A 14,449-nucleotide genomic window follows, 5' to 3' on the forward strand; every position below is an offset into this window, starting at 1 on the left:
CCATTGATTAATTCTATAAATTAGTTCTCATTTTAGAGTCCTTTTTTATCGGCTCTGCTGTAAACCTTGTACTATTTCAACATTGCATTAGGATTAGGAAGAAATTATCAATGTTCCGTTAAGAAAATACTCAAATTGTACTTGGGTGCCTCAGAACTTGAGCCCGAGTTAAATTTAAACATCCTCATACTTTGTTTTGAAAAGTTTATAAATCCAAGTTTATTATTATTCTTTTTTGTAGTAGTATTAATTAGTGTTAAATCTTAACTAGGATTTGATTTTTCTTTGGATAAGTTTTTTCATTGGCCGGCAATACGCCAATACAGGTACCAAACCATGAAGCTGTTGGGGTTTCACTTGGTGGCAAAGCTGATCCAGCTCAATCTGCTAAAGCTGAGGCTCCTGCTTCATACGACGACGTACATTTGTTCTAAGGGATGCCGGAATGGAGACAATTGTGCGTTCCAGCATGATACATCGTCCCAGAACAGGGGCAGAGAGATGAAAACGGATGGAGGCAATAGCAGTTAAAAACGTACTAGTACACTTTGTTTTTGCAAATAGTTTTAATTATAGGTTTCACCTTCTTTTTTTCATTTTTGGTCTTGCATCAAGCATTAAGATTTTAAATTTTGGGCAAGAGTGCTTTAATGAATCAATTCACCATCAGCTGTGGGTATGCTTTCTCAGTACTGCATTTTTTGGGCGGTGCTGCCTTTTTTGATATGTTATAACGGTAGAAAGAGGCCCCGCAGCAGTTAAAACTTAAGTTCCTTCAAATTTATACAGCCAATGTACAACAGAACAAAGAAACTCTCCCTCTCAAATAGCTACAAATGATCTCCATGAATAGTGACCTGCTCTATATTATTAAAATAATAATATTGTAGTGTAAGATGATGGTTTCCTTTTGAGTTCAGTTGCTCAGCGATCTTCTCTCTGTACTCGGTTGGGATCACCCATCATGTCCATCATCATCTTCTCAGGTGAATCTTCCCAATTAGCAAATTTTTTCAAGTCAACCTGCAGAAGGGCAGATTCATTCTTAAGCTTAACTGCTGATTAATCTACTTAAATCTTAAAAGGGTTTTGGTTACCTTTCGTCTTTGCTCAGTGAAGAGTTCTTCTCTCTTCTTGTATGAATTCTGGACTTCCTTTGCATTCTTACCACCAAGACCCCAAACTTCGACTTCTGATATCGAAGCTTCCACTGGTAGGAATCCCTGCAACAAATCAACTCATAGTTCAGCATCGGTCTTTCAGGCACTCAAGGAACCCAAATCAGTTTTCTTTCCCTGTTGAAAAAACAGAGCAGTTCATAACAGATAGAGTTTATCCTGAGGGTTAGGACTCTAAGAGACAAAAGACCAACTGGTGGTATGAACTAACAACTGTACAGGATTAGGCATTTTTATTATATGAGACTATATACTGCAGTTCTATGTACCTGATTCGGGATAAGGGGACCATGCTGGTAAGTTTTATCCATTGCATGATGGCGAACAATCAGCTTTGCAAAATCTTCGTCCATAAACATCCTCTCATTTGTAGTAGTTCCTCCAAATGCAATTCCCACAGGCTTTGGATGTGCTTCATAAACTCTTCCTGTAGGGTGCAAATGACTGTATACGAAGTTCTTCTCTTTCCCTATTAAAAATTACAAGTAACTGCATTCACCAAATCATCAACCAAAACAATGCTGCCTGATAGAAATTAATCCCAACATCCTTTATATGCCCCTTCAACAAGACCTCTTTCCCATGCCCCACAAAAAAGGGAATAAAACACGGAAAAAAGTGACCTTGTTTGATCACATACCTGAAGGTGAAAAAACATGGAAGATTGGACTTATAGCATATAGGTCCCCGGAGCTCCCATAGAATGTATCCTTATTTTCAAAACCCTGCTGTGTAAGTGCTCCTACGATCCATTTCCTGCTTTTGTTATTATCCTGGTTGGCGTCTTCTGAATTAGCAGAAATCAGAATAAGTAATGGACCATGATAACCTTCGACATTTGACCAGAATCTGTTCAAGCCTTTTCCATGAGAAGATGACCTACAAAGTCAAAAACAACCAACCAAATACATAAAAGTTACAAACACAGGTCATACAATACACACATAAAAGATGCACCGTATCTCGAAAGGATTTACTAAGAGCATTGATACTTTATGCATCACATGATTAAAGGGGAATTGACACACCGATACAGAAGATTTTCATCTGTTACATCAATATCAGCAGAGAAGCATAACTTCAAAATTTCTTCACTAACAGTGCTTCTAGATCCCAAGGAAACTGCCCATGCCCTTCCGCGTGTTAAAAGTAAAGCTTGAGATGCCTTTGAAGAAATATCTCCTGAAATTGATTCTGAAGGTCCTGCTTCGTCCTGCAATTCATAAAGAAGAGGTACCTACTAGTGAATCATTCGACTAGATCAACTGATTTTCGCATAATAATATTGCATCAAAGTTGCAAAAGAAAATAGAGTGGATATCAAGTACGCATGCAAGCACACACCGGAACAAGATATGGGAATTATATGATAAGCAAATATAAAGCCAACAATACATCACCTCTGCAATAACTGAGATTTGTAGTCTTCCAATGACGAATTGTGTAAAACAGTCCGAAAGTGTTGGTGCCGTTGACACCGCCCAACTAAGAAACTTTCCTACAGGAAGCTGAACATCCAAGCTCAGTATATCACAATCCCACACATCGAAGCTGCTATTGACTTCACCACATGAAAGGACAGCAGGCAACACCAAATGATCAATATCAGGCAACACCAAATGATCAATATCAGGCAACAACAGTTTCCCTTTCCTTTCAGAAGATTTCGAGGTCCTGACATTCCACAACATAGCCCAACACATCCAAAGAAGCAGAAGCAAATCAGAGGGCAGTAAAGACCCACTGATCTTGCAATCAGCATCTTCCAATTCGAACTCCAAATTCGAAGAAAGTCCCGATTTCTTCACTGCCATAGCAAATATCCTCAACAAAATGTTAAGAGACATCGATGTAGACATTCTCCCACAACACTTGACATAACCTCTTAGAAACCCTATCCAGTTTATGCCACCTTTTTCAGGCATGAAAAACAAGTCTACTATTGATGATCCTAAGTGATCCAACAAGCTGGGAAAAGACTCCGGCTTTTGTTGTGATTCGGAAACTGGGTTCTCGTAACGTATATGAAAACATTGCTGTAATCAACGTGGACAAGAAAAATTACAAAAAGGGTATCATAAAAATGAAGCGATTGAATGAAATTAAGGATGATTGGCTTTGTAAATTAACATTACCTGAAGAATTTGGATGGATATTGTGCTTGTTTGAGGATCGGAGAGTTTTGAGAAATATTTTTGAAGCAATGGAAGAGCTCCCGTGGAAGCCGCGAGGCTTTCCAACTCTCGCTGCTCCGCCGATACAGGTTGTTCCGTCGAAGATGATGCTCCCATTATTGCCAAAAAAAATTAAAAAGTTCCGTGACTCAGTTTTCGGAATTGAGGTTAATATATATCTCATATATATGATTTCTGGGAAATTCAGGATATTTTGGAGTGGCTTTTCGTCGCTCTGAAAAGCCATTCACTTTAAAAAAATAACGCGGCGTTTTTGTTCGATCTTACCGTGATAAAAACGCACCGCTTCATTTCTTAGGGAAAAGAAAAGAAAAAGTAAATTATATGGATGGTGTATTTTTTATTTTAATTATCGATTTAAATAGATTATTTTTATTGTTTTATATTACTAAAAAAATGGCTGTCCTTTTTTTTTATATGTACGAGGTAAGGGGAGGTAAGATAGTAGGTTACCCCCAACACCAGATTGAGAGTAACTTTCGTAAGAAATCTCCGAATTATGAAATGCCCTTCACGACCTCAAGGTTAAGAACCTTGTGCTCTGCCAACTGAGCTGGATGGTCATTTCATTGTTTTATATTACTAATTTGTTTAATTTTTATTAGCTAATAGAAATCTACAATTAGAAAATAAAACAAAGCTACATATCCTTTTCTCTTCTTCTATCATAAATCTGCAGTATAAATAACATATAAATGGAATACGACTATGCTACATAGCATCATGGGTTGAATTCAAAACAACATATATGTTTTTCCATCGCTTTGCTGAGCCCAGAGGTATGGGAGTGAAAACTGGAGATGGAACAGCGAGATTCAAGAGATGAACGCTTTGTTCTTCAGCTGCCAACATCTCCTTCAATTTCTCCCCGAACCAACAGTTGAACAAAAACATCTCCTTCATCTCTCAACAAATCGATTCAAATGGAAAAACACTCTTAATTTGTTGTCACGGTACATGAAACTACAATGATATTCAAGAGGTAAAAAAAGGGTTCTCTTCTGTACTCTAAAACCCCCTTTTTTACCCCTTGAATCTCTTTGTAGTTTCATAGTACCTCAAGGTGGCATTTTTTTGCTTGAATTTCATGATTTCAGTTGATGCCCTTGAAGCATCTATAACACAACTATTTGTTCTTCTTATACTGGTCTTAAGGATGTAGTGAATCTTAGAAATATATATATCATTACTCATCAGCATGGATCATGTCCTGATTGGTACACCTATTTGCTGGAAGTTCATTTTCCTGCTGAAAAATGTAAATTTTAGAATTCATACATTACATTTCCAACTCTACTACAGACATACTAGTTGAATACATCTGGTTTCGACGATTACTCAGGTAGGTGGAATCTTCAGCATTGCATTGCATTGCAACCCTCTGAATCAGAGCCATTCATGCCTTGCACTGTTGCTGCACTGTTGAGCAACTTCATCCCTTCTTCACTCATCTGTTGTACTTCTGTAGGTGACAGAATTCGGATGCAGCGAACACACCCCACGAATTCCCTGCACACATCAAACCATAGCCATTAGAAGCTGGATGCTAATGCTCCGACAAAGAAATATACAACGGTTGCAGATTAACTTACTCCCAAGGATCATCCCCGACCAGGAGAACATCGTTCTCATAATCCACATATACCAGTTTCCAGCCTGAACCTTTGGGATCATCCAGCAGACCCTTGAGTCCAAACATGCATTCAATTGCAGATATTAGTTCATCATAGTTCTTAAAGCTCGTGACATCGATCGACCTTCCTACAGATCCTGCCTTCTGAACCTGTCAGAATCAGACCAAGAAGAGTTATAGACACATGAATACAGTCCGCACATAACTTCGATGACCTGGGTATTTACATATCCAGAATCTATATTATCGTACCTTTGTATATGTTCTAACACGTGGAGCCATCTGCTTCCAGGAACTGCTTTGCAGAAGTCCACTCTCATCAAAATCAATGTTGCTACGAGACGTGCCACCGGAGCTGTCGGGCAAGTCTTGTAGAGAGAAAGCTTGAGAATCCGCAAGGCTAGTTGAGGTAATCTGAGATTGAACATCCTGACAAGAACTGAAATTCCCAACCAAACAATCTGAAGGGTTTTGAAAATCAGCATCCTTCAATGAGCAAAACTCATCTAGAATGGCACTGGACACAAAAGGACCAATCACAGTACTGCCACCAGTACTAACATCAACATTAAGACAGCTATTTATCCCACTTTGATTATTGCTGTTATCAGACAAATCCCTCACCCAGCCAGAATTAAGACTGCACGGATCATGCTGAGTGAAAGGAGTCAATTGGTCAGCTTGGAATGAAAGCCTGCAATTGTTCAGCTTTTGTTCCCACATATCCTGACCAACTGTAGTTAACAAAGCATCGGTATCAACAGGAAAGACGGCTGAAGAGTCCTGTAACCCAACCATCGGTTCGGGACCGGGTGATTTATATACCCCAGCGAAAGGTTGGCAAGAAGAAAGGTTTGGCATCCACTCATCGTTGTCTCTAAATGGAAGAAAGCTATTTAAAGTATTAAGATCAGCTTGGGATTCAAGTATTTGATGAGCTTGGAGGACTGATGAATCCAATGGTGACTGCGTCAGCCATGAATTATTTTGCACTTGGAGTGGAACCTGGTTCTGGTTTGGAAAAGAAAGTTGATTCGACATAGTCGGACTTGTAGCATTCGCCACCAAATTTTCCTCATTGCATTCAAATGCTGAAGTCAACTGCTCGGTGGAATGCTTTGATTCCGACTTTATCTTTTCATTACTGCTCCCAGCCCCAGCTAGTGTTAGGCTTTCAAATTTATTTGCAGGATGTGGATTCCCATTAGCATTGATTTGGGATATATTTGAGCTGATTGGATTGGATTGGTCAGGGACCAAGTTGGGAAGATTTTGGTTCTCGATTGACAAATTTTCCGATTGGATAAGCTGCGGTTTTTGGTTGCTTCCAGACTGCAAGTTCTTCATTTCTTCTAATGGAGATGGCTTAACATCAGTGAATTGTTGTGAACCAGTTGCAAAAATTCCGGGATGGTTAACAATCTGAGGCTTCAACATCATCTTCACCAATTGTTTGGAACATAAATTCGAGAACGAATAGGGAATATTCCCATTTTCAGGAAACTGGAGTAGTGGCCTTTTCATCAAGCTTCCCCATTCGGATTCTGCTCCTGTGTGCATAGGAAAAAAAAGAAACAAACACAAAGATAAGCATCTAAAAATGTTGTACACAACTCAATATAACAAACAGAAGCTTACCTGAAAATCCAGGATATAAAGGTCGCTTGAGACCAGAAGTTAATGAAGGAAAAATAAAGAGGCTTTCCGGAGTTTCAATTTCCCATGCGTTCACCCTATTCTGCTTATTGTTACATCCGGGTTCGTCCCACTCAACCTGTTTCGAGAACGAATACGAGACCTTCCATGTTTAAACTGAACAGCAAGTAAATCTCTACAGCTTAAACAGTCTTGAGTTCGATGAGAACAAACCTGAAGGTTTCGCCACTTCGAGCCAGGCCATCTCAAAGGATCCACCTCACTGATACCAACTATAGAACCCATATATCTACAGAAATTTGAGATACTTTAGAAGAAATGTGTAGATATATTGTAGTTTATTTCTCAAGTAGAAAAATCTTTGCAGCAATTACATCGTATAATCATTATGAACAAAATTTCATTAACACCAAGGCTGGAAACAATATGGTGAGAGGATAAAGAACTATTAACCAACTTACCTTCGTTTCCCGGACTCTTCTGTTTCGAACATCATACCAAACCTCGTACCAACTGAGACTTGAGAGCCATATACTGATTTCCGGTACTTAGATAAAGGGATGACAAATTCTGCAGGGCAGGCTCTGCAAAAACATCAAGAAATAGATAAAGAGCAAGAAAAGAAGAGCGCCAGAGAGAAAGAATGGACGAAAAACTCGTGGGGGTATGAATGCTATTAAACATACCTCGGATTGTAGAAAATTGTGAAAGGACTTCTATTGGCTGTAGCATGAGCAGCGGCAGCAAGAACACCAATGTGCATACTATCAGCAGATAGAACCGATGACGGCAATGTCGTTTGTTGACGATTTGCACGCCTTACACCCACCATTAGCTGTGACTTCTCATCCCTACAACAATAAGACATAATCATGAATATAGAAGTTAAAATATTTTGCACCAAACACATGTTAGTATGTGACAATGGCATACCTGATAAAGAGAACAGAATCACCGGCCTTAAGCCTTTTCGATCCGACAAACAAACTCCACCCGGTTGTAAGAAGATGTCGCTTTGGCTGCCCTGCATAAAAAAAACATCATATATTATACTCAAAATTCACTGTCAAAAATGCATATTTTACAGATATACACATCTTGCCCAATTTTAGTTATCGAATAAGATTACTTGCTCAAACAGATGATAAATAATCAAAAATCACACTCACCGCGGTATATATGACGAAATGTCCAGGTATTATCATGCAAATCTCTTACAACAAGCTCTTGAGTCGGGGGTTGCATGGTATAATCCTGAAAAACAGATCAAAAGGGTCGTGAATTCACATAATGTCCCTGCATGATCAATCATACCGGCAGCACTTAGAACAACCTACGAGAACCTCACCAATGGAGGAAAGAGCTTCTCGGCTGCTCTACGAGGCACCGAAAAACCACCATGTGTACTTGTATCACTTGCAGTCAAGGTTTTGCAGAAAAATTCATTTGGATGTTTGCTCAGCTTCAATCCAAAGTCGGGTATATGGAACACATCTTTTTCCTAATCAAACTCAAATCTTTGTAAATGAGGACAATGCACAGAATCATAATGTCGAAAAGGGTTCTTTCTTTTTATCAAGTACAAATATATGGCAAATTCATAAGAGTTTGAGATGTATAGTTATCCAACTAGAGAAGCTTACAGAGTTCACCGGTTGAAGACTCATTTGAGCATATATTTCGTCGGTATCTCTGTCAGCCTGTCAACGATTCCAAAGAAAGAAACATCAGTGTTTATTAAGACTAAATGATGTTAATGTCCCAATGTGACTAAAAATCATATATAAATGACATACATGCAATGTAACATTATGAACTTGGCACATTAATTGAGATGGAAGGTTAGGATAGTTGGGAATTTGAGAGGTGGTCATTCTTTTGGTGGACACAGCTACCTGCTCAAAAGAAAAAAAAACACCATTAGCCCTCTGGTTCTTGAACAAAATAACATCAAAAACAACTTTGAAAGAAAGCAAAGCAGATCTTCCGAGTTGGATGTTTCAAGGTCTCATTACGTTAATGCTAATGAATGCAAAAAAAAAACAATAAACAAGGAAAAACAATGTAACAGAAAGAAGACAAATGATAATCAAGTATGAGAAATAAATGCAAACCTGTTCGCTATGTCCTTGAGGGAAGTAATACACAAGACTTCCCACCTGAGGCAAAGAAACTAGTGGACCAGCACAGGCATGCCATAACTCAGAATTGATAGCCTTACGGGTCCCTGCAACCAGTCAGGAAAACAAATCCATCACACGAGTGATTTCGACAGAGATTACCTTATTTAACACTTTTGGAAGACTTAAATGCCTCGCCATTAAAACCAAGTAATAAATAACTTTAACATCTCTCATTTGTAAGCTTCTATGTTGAAGAGAAGAACGTCAACGGTTCTTGCATATTGGATTAAAACTAAAACATAAAAGAACAAATTTTGTAAAAGAATACAAACCAGATTGATGTTGCATTTCTTTCAATAGCTTCATTTCCTCGAGTAGAGTCGACTGTGTGCCTCCATTAACCAAAGCTCCTGGTTTCATCTTCTCTTCAACAACGGAACCCGTCATTGCTAAAAGAATTCTTCCTTTTCTAGACTCTTTCACAATAAGAACTCAAAGCAAAGACCCCCAGCTTTACATCTTCACTAAAGAGAAACAGAAGACCATGAACTTCCATAAGGAGACGAAACAAATTCCCATCCCCATTGCCCCTATATGTTATCAGATGGACAGATTATTCTAAGGGTAAAAGGAGTATCATGGAACAAATGAAAAACAAAAGGTCTCTCCAATTGGTACAGAAAGGAGAAACCTTTTAGCCCCTCTACAACACCACAAACAAACAAACTAACAACAGCAGCAGTAGAATCAACGTCCAAACTCAAGGAACAAAAACCTGCAAAGAAAAGGGAACAACACTGGGAAGAAGGAAAAAAGAATTTTTTTTGTGTGGGACTTTTGATATGACAAAAAAGGAAACACCTTGCCTTCTCCTTCAGCATCAAAGCACGCCGATCATAGCATTTGAGTATATTAGTATCTCTCTCTCTATAAAAAAAAAAAAGATAAAGACCTTTCAGTGAAAACCCCACTATCCTCTCATCATTCACTTTGATTCCTTCCCCACTCTCTAGCTACACCACCCTGAAAAGAAAATAAAAACAAAAACAAAACCCAAAGCTAAAAAACTTGTAAATTTTCGATTTTTGCTACTCTGTTTTTATAATACCAAAACAAATAGAATGAATGAATGAATGTGTAAGCTGCTTGAAACTAGGAAGAGTGTCCATGCTCCTATCCTGCGCACACACTTTCTATATAGGTGTGATTCCGTTGCAGCTTTAAACTTCAAACCAATACATTATATATATAATATAATAAATAATAAAATAAAATAAATGTCGAAAACAGAGCAAAACTAACGCAACACGAAAACAGTACAGTATAAGAGCATAAAAAAGTAAAAAATATAAACTTTTCTTTTTAAACAAAGAGGAGGGAGAAGAGTGCGTAGTATAATGAACAAGACCTACGTGGCGTTGCATAGCACGTTGACAACGAGGATTGGTTGTTTGGACTCTCCAATTTCCGGCGTGTGTGAAAGTGTTTTTTTATTTAATTTTATTTTTATTAATATTAATTTATTATAATAAATAAGTTAGTAGTATTTTATTTTTATTTTTACGTATGATAATTTGACTGATAGTCGTCCCGCGTGCGATTCACGACAAACCAATGTGAGGAAAGTAGGGGACATTTTGGAGCTAACACGTGTTGCCTTATTTTTCTGACTCCGCTGTCACGGCGCCGTTTCTTCTTTTCACGTCACACATATTATTACTCTATAGTTTTTGCAACTTGCCATTGTATAATACAGTTTCCTATTACAAGTTTACAACATATATATATATATATATATATATATATATATAATTACCTGCTTTTATTCTTTTTAATTTTTTGACAAATAATTTTCTTTCTATGTACGAACCTATTAGTAAATTCATTAAAAATAATTAGGCACGTACATTTTCTTTATAAAAATCTGAATCTGAACTTGAATTCTCAAATTTAGTTTTTAAAAGTCAAAATTATTTATGATTTATATTCAATTCAAATATTATTATTTAAAACAATTAAAATATTTATCATATATTCAATTTTATTAAAATATTCAGCTTACATCAATATATTTTAAAAAAATTAACATAAAATACTCTTTTGAAATTGTGTCAAATATATTTCCAACGCTATTTATATATAAATTTTTAAAGAAAAAACTTGTGCGGACAACCTATTCTATTCCTAATAAGAGGAAAAAAAGTGCTCAAATGTCATAAATCAAGAAATAAGTACATCGTTCTGAATATCATGAAAAATGATGTTGGGACAAATCGAATTAAAAAAAAAAGAATCGTCACTTCTTAACGCCCAACTAGCAAGAGTATGAGCAACACACGATTATAATCACGACTAACATACGTGATACAAAACTGAGAATGGCCTTGGAAAATCGCACGAGCCTTTTGGACAAAGACACCCAAAGTTGATATATCCTCGGAAGCTCTTGTAATCTTGTGAACTACCATCATCGAATCAGTTTCAAACTAAACAGTCATCCAATCATTCCACAATAGAACCAAAAAACTAGCAAATGGATCACGTCCAAGCATCGAAAAAGCTTCCTCCATCCACAATAAGTATCATCCGTAGAGCTAAGATATATACGAGTAGGAATTTTAGAAAGCCGAAGGACCTCTAACGTCCTTAGACAGCTACGTAATACATATTACATGTAGCGCCGTTTCCTCAGCATTTGAACAAAACGGACATGTTCTGTCGGACTGACTAACAGTTTTAAGACGACTCCCCACAGGTGAAAGTGAAAATATTCAAATTCTCTAGTCACATTTAAAAATGAATGGATAACCTCTAAGCTTATATTAATTATTTGCATAATTGATTGCTTATTTAGTTTAAGCATGCATGAGTTTTCAGAGCATGCAAGTGTTTGGATTTTAAATAATTTTATGTTTTCTATCTCATGTATGTTAAAAAGAATTGTGATGAACATTTTCTAAAAGTTTTAATGATTTTTCATAAATGTTTGTTCATCATAATGAATTTTGTTAAAATTTAGTTTTAATTTTTAACCTTAATTTAAATGTTTATGCATGTGATTTATTGAAATGATATCTATCTAACAATTGATATCGTTTTTTCAAATGCATAACATTTTTTGGATAGCTTTATGCACATGCATTTAAATACAACAATTAGAATTGCATAAAGTTTATTAGACTTGGATATGTTGAATTTCATGTGGTACTAACATGTTTATTAATCTTTGTTGAAATTCAATATCTTTTAACTGTCAACCTTTTAAAGTCAAATTCTTGTTTGGAATGCTTTTATTGAGGGGGAGTTTTGATTTTTCAAATGATTTTAATGTGAACTTTACCACTTACACTCATTTTTATTTTTTTATATAACAAAAAGGGAGAGAAGTATATGTATGAAAAAAAATCAATTTCAAGAATGAAAAAATTGAAACTTTAATATTTTCTAAATATGTCTATTTTTCATGAAATATTTTATTAAGGGGGAGTTTTGCTAAAAACATTTTTTCAAATGTTTTGTTATATAAAAAATGGGGAGATTGTTGAACTATGTTTTATAATATTTTGATATAACAAATTAAGGCAAATGTTTTTTGACGTGATTAAATTTGTTCAAAAGTTTTCAAAAATAATTCAAAATCCATTAAAATAGAATTTGAGCACAAAACTACTTTTCTGGGTACATAGTACCGATACTGTTATTACAGTATTGATATTGCATGATCAATGCCGATACTTTTCATGTGGTACCGATACCAAATGTAAGAGAAGTATCGATACTCTCTATGTAGTATCGATACTACCAATTTTTTTTTCAAATAACTCAAATTCTAGAATGTAAAACAGATATCAATACTCGAAGGGATACTGATACTACTTTACACAGTAGTATCGATACCATGAGCATAGTATCAATACTGGTCAAGGCCAATGGTCTTTAACGGCTAGTTTATTTAAAAATTATAAAGGTAGTACTGATACTCATTAAAGGAGTACCGATACTCTCTTTCCTGGACAATTTAATTTTGCAGAAAAATAATCCCCAAAGCTAGAAAAGACCACAAACTCATTCAAACATATAAAAACAAGTTGATGACGCTTGAAGAAGGGTTAGAACACCTATCTAAACAATTAAACACAATAGAAGAGTTTTTCACTCTTATTTTTTATTTCTCTTATAAATATTAGTGTTTTAATGAGTTTAATCTTGTAAACACCTACCTTTTAGAGGTTTTCTTGTTTACATTTTTATTCCTTTTGAAAAAAGGTGTTAGTTTTAGTTTAGCCATTGAAAAACTAAGGGTTTTGTAAAGGTTATCTCTTTGTCATTGAAAATGAAAGAACAAATTAGTGAATTTGTTAGAAAATCCTTAGTGTGGAGCTAAGATAGTAGATGTAGACTTGATTTAAAAGTCGAACCACTATAAATCCTTGTGCAAATTTCCTTTTATCTTTTTACTCGATACCCAAAATTTTTAATTGGCCAATTCACCTTTTCTTGACACTTTTAGTTGATCATTTGAGCTTTATCGCAATCCCAACAAAATCACATTTGGTAATTTGACTAGTCGCAACATGTTGTCCATATTTCCCATAACTTTTTGGAACTATAGACAAAGAAGCCAAGCCCGCATTAACCTCCAACACGATAATTTTATAAGAGATATTATCACCCAAATGCGTCTCAACAACAATTTCAGTATCAGTATTCTCCACAAACTGCTCGGATTCTTCAAAAGAGAAAAGACTAAGAATTTCCTTTATATTATAAACCAATTTACCTTCAATAAGAACGTTTTCATCATCAGTATTAGTTGTCTGAACATCATCAACAACTAGCACTTGTTTGCCACGATCACCACCCAAGTTCACATTAACAGGTCAAATAGGAGTTTGATCATCCTTTAAATCTGCTACATATTACACCGCGCTTAATATGACTACCTTCAGCAGATTTTGGAGGCGATACACGTAACTATTCACCATACATGAGCTTTGTTGAAGCTTCCATTTTCACGGTTCGACAAGAAAATGCTTGGTGGCCTACAAGGGCTTTCATAGCGGATCAGACACAACTTTGGCTTTGAAAAGCCAGGAACTCCAAAGGCTATACAATGACGCAATGCCTTCAAGATCAACTAGAACAGAAATAAAACATTGGGTTGAACTCTTCTTTGGTGTCGAGATAATAGATATGAATAGTCATTGACTCATCGAAAACAGTAGAAGAATGAGACCCATTACGGGACATACAATGCATTACAAGCGTATGATCATTACGCTTCAACCAGGTTATTCTAATCCACTTCTTAGAACGAAAAGAACTTAAATCAAAATACTTTAATAGAATGACGATACATTTATACAAGATACACACAACAGAGTCTTAGACAGTCAAGTGAAATCTAATCCACAAAATAATTTGATATACGGACATCATCATTGTGGTAAAGGTCGTAATGCCAAAGGAATCATTATCGCAAGGCATAGAGGGGGAAGTCATAAGTGCCTATACTGTAAAATTGATTTTCGACGAAATGAAAAAGACATATATGGTAGAATAGTAACCATAGAATACGAAACTAATTGAAATGCATACATTTGTCTCATACACCACGAGGATGGTGAGACAAGATATATTTTTCATCCTAGAAGGGCTATAATT

At 36.1% G+C, this 14,449-nt stretch overlaps 2 protein-coding genes across 3 annotated transcripts; both read right to left on the reverse strand.

The window, feature by feature from the left end:
• Window positions 1-756: 756 nt before the first annotated feature.
• LOC120195309 lies at window positions 757-3,506 on the reverse strand. Of its 2 annotated transcripts, XM_039197374.1 has the most exons (7): window positions 3,314-3,506; window positions 2,579-3,214; window positions 2,207-2,391; window positions 1,819-2,057; window positions 1,448-1,647; window positions 1,098-1,223; window positions 757-1,023 (listed from the first exon to the last, which is right to left on the reverse strand). In XM_039197374.1, exons 1-7 carry the CDS (start codon window positions 3,467-3,469, stop codon window positions 925-927), a joined length of 1,641 nt encoding a protein of 546 aa, XP_039053305.1. In that variant the 5' UTR covers window positions 3,470-3,506; the 3' UTR covers window positions 757-924. The 2 variants fall into 2 exon arrangements, with proteins under 2 accessions (XP_039053305.1, XP_039053306.1); XM_039197375.1 differs by lacking the exon at window positions 757-1,023 and having other exon boundaries at window positions 1,164-1,298.
• Window positions 3,507-4,684: 1,178 nt separating this feature from the next.
• LOC120195307 (auxin response factor 5-like) lies at window positions 4,685-9,630 on the reverse strand. The gene is made up of 14 exons (XM_039197371.1): window positions 9,118-9,630; window positions 8,777-8,889; window positions 8,459-8,557; window positions 8,306-8,362; window positions 8,011-8,163; window positions 7,832-7,916; window positions 7,596-7,686; window positions 7,349-7,513; window positions 7,124-7,246; window positions 6,876-6,951; window positions 6,645-6,780; window positions 5,259-6,556; window positions 4,966-5,156; window positions 4,685-4,882 (listed from the first exon to the last, which is right to left on the reverse strand). The coding sequence occupies exons 1-14, from the start codon at window positions 9,230-9,232 to the stop codon at window positions 4,729-4,731; spliced, it is 2,856 nt and encodes a 951-aa protein (XP_039053302.1). The 5' UTR covers window positions 9,233-9,630; the 3' UTR covers window positions 4,685-4,728.
• Window positions 9,631-14,449: the final 4,819 nt, after the last annotated feature.

This window comes from Hibiscus syriacus, unplaced genomic scaffold (assembly GCF_006381635.1).
Source record: "Hibiscus syriacus cultivar Baekdansim isolate YM2019G1 unplaced genomic scaffold, ASM638163v2 tig00117011_pilon, whole genome shotgun sequence".
Lineage (NCBI taxonomy): Eukaryota > Viridiplantae > Streptophyta > Magnoliopsida > Malvales > Malvaceae > Hibiscus > Hibiscus syriacus.

Excerpts from the sequence above, each read along its gene's own strand:
- LOC120195307 (XM_039197371.1), bottom strand. The coding sequence starts at position 9,232 with ATGACGGGTTCCGTTGTTGAAGAGAAGATGAAACCAGGAGCTTTGGTT. Across the intron at positions 7,247-7,348 it reads ACAATTTTCTACAATCCGAG|AGCCTGCCCTGCAGAATTTG; the intron begins GTATGTTTAATA and ends ATGTTTTTGCAG. Across the intron at positions 6,557-6,644 it reads TTTATATCCTGGATTTTCAG|GAGCAGAATCCGAATGGGGA; the intron begins GTAAGCTTCTGT and ends CTATGCACACAG.
- LOC120195309 (XM_039197374.1), bottom strand. The coding sequence starts at position 3,469 with ATGGGAGCATCATCTTCGACGGAACAACCTGTATCGGCGGAGCAGCGA. Across the intron at positions 3,215-3,313 it reads TATCCATCCAAATTCTTCAG|CAATGTTTTCATATACGTTA; the intron begins GTAATGTTAATT and ends CGTTGATTACAG. Across the intron at positions 2,058-2,206 it reads GATGAAAATCTTCTGTATCG|GTCATCTTCTCATGGAAAAG; the intron begins GTGTGTCAATTC and ends TTGACTTTGTAG.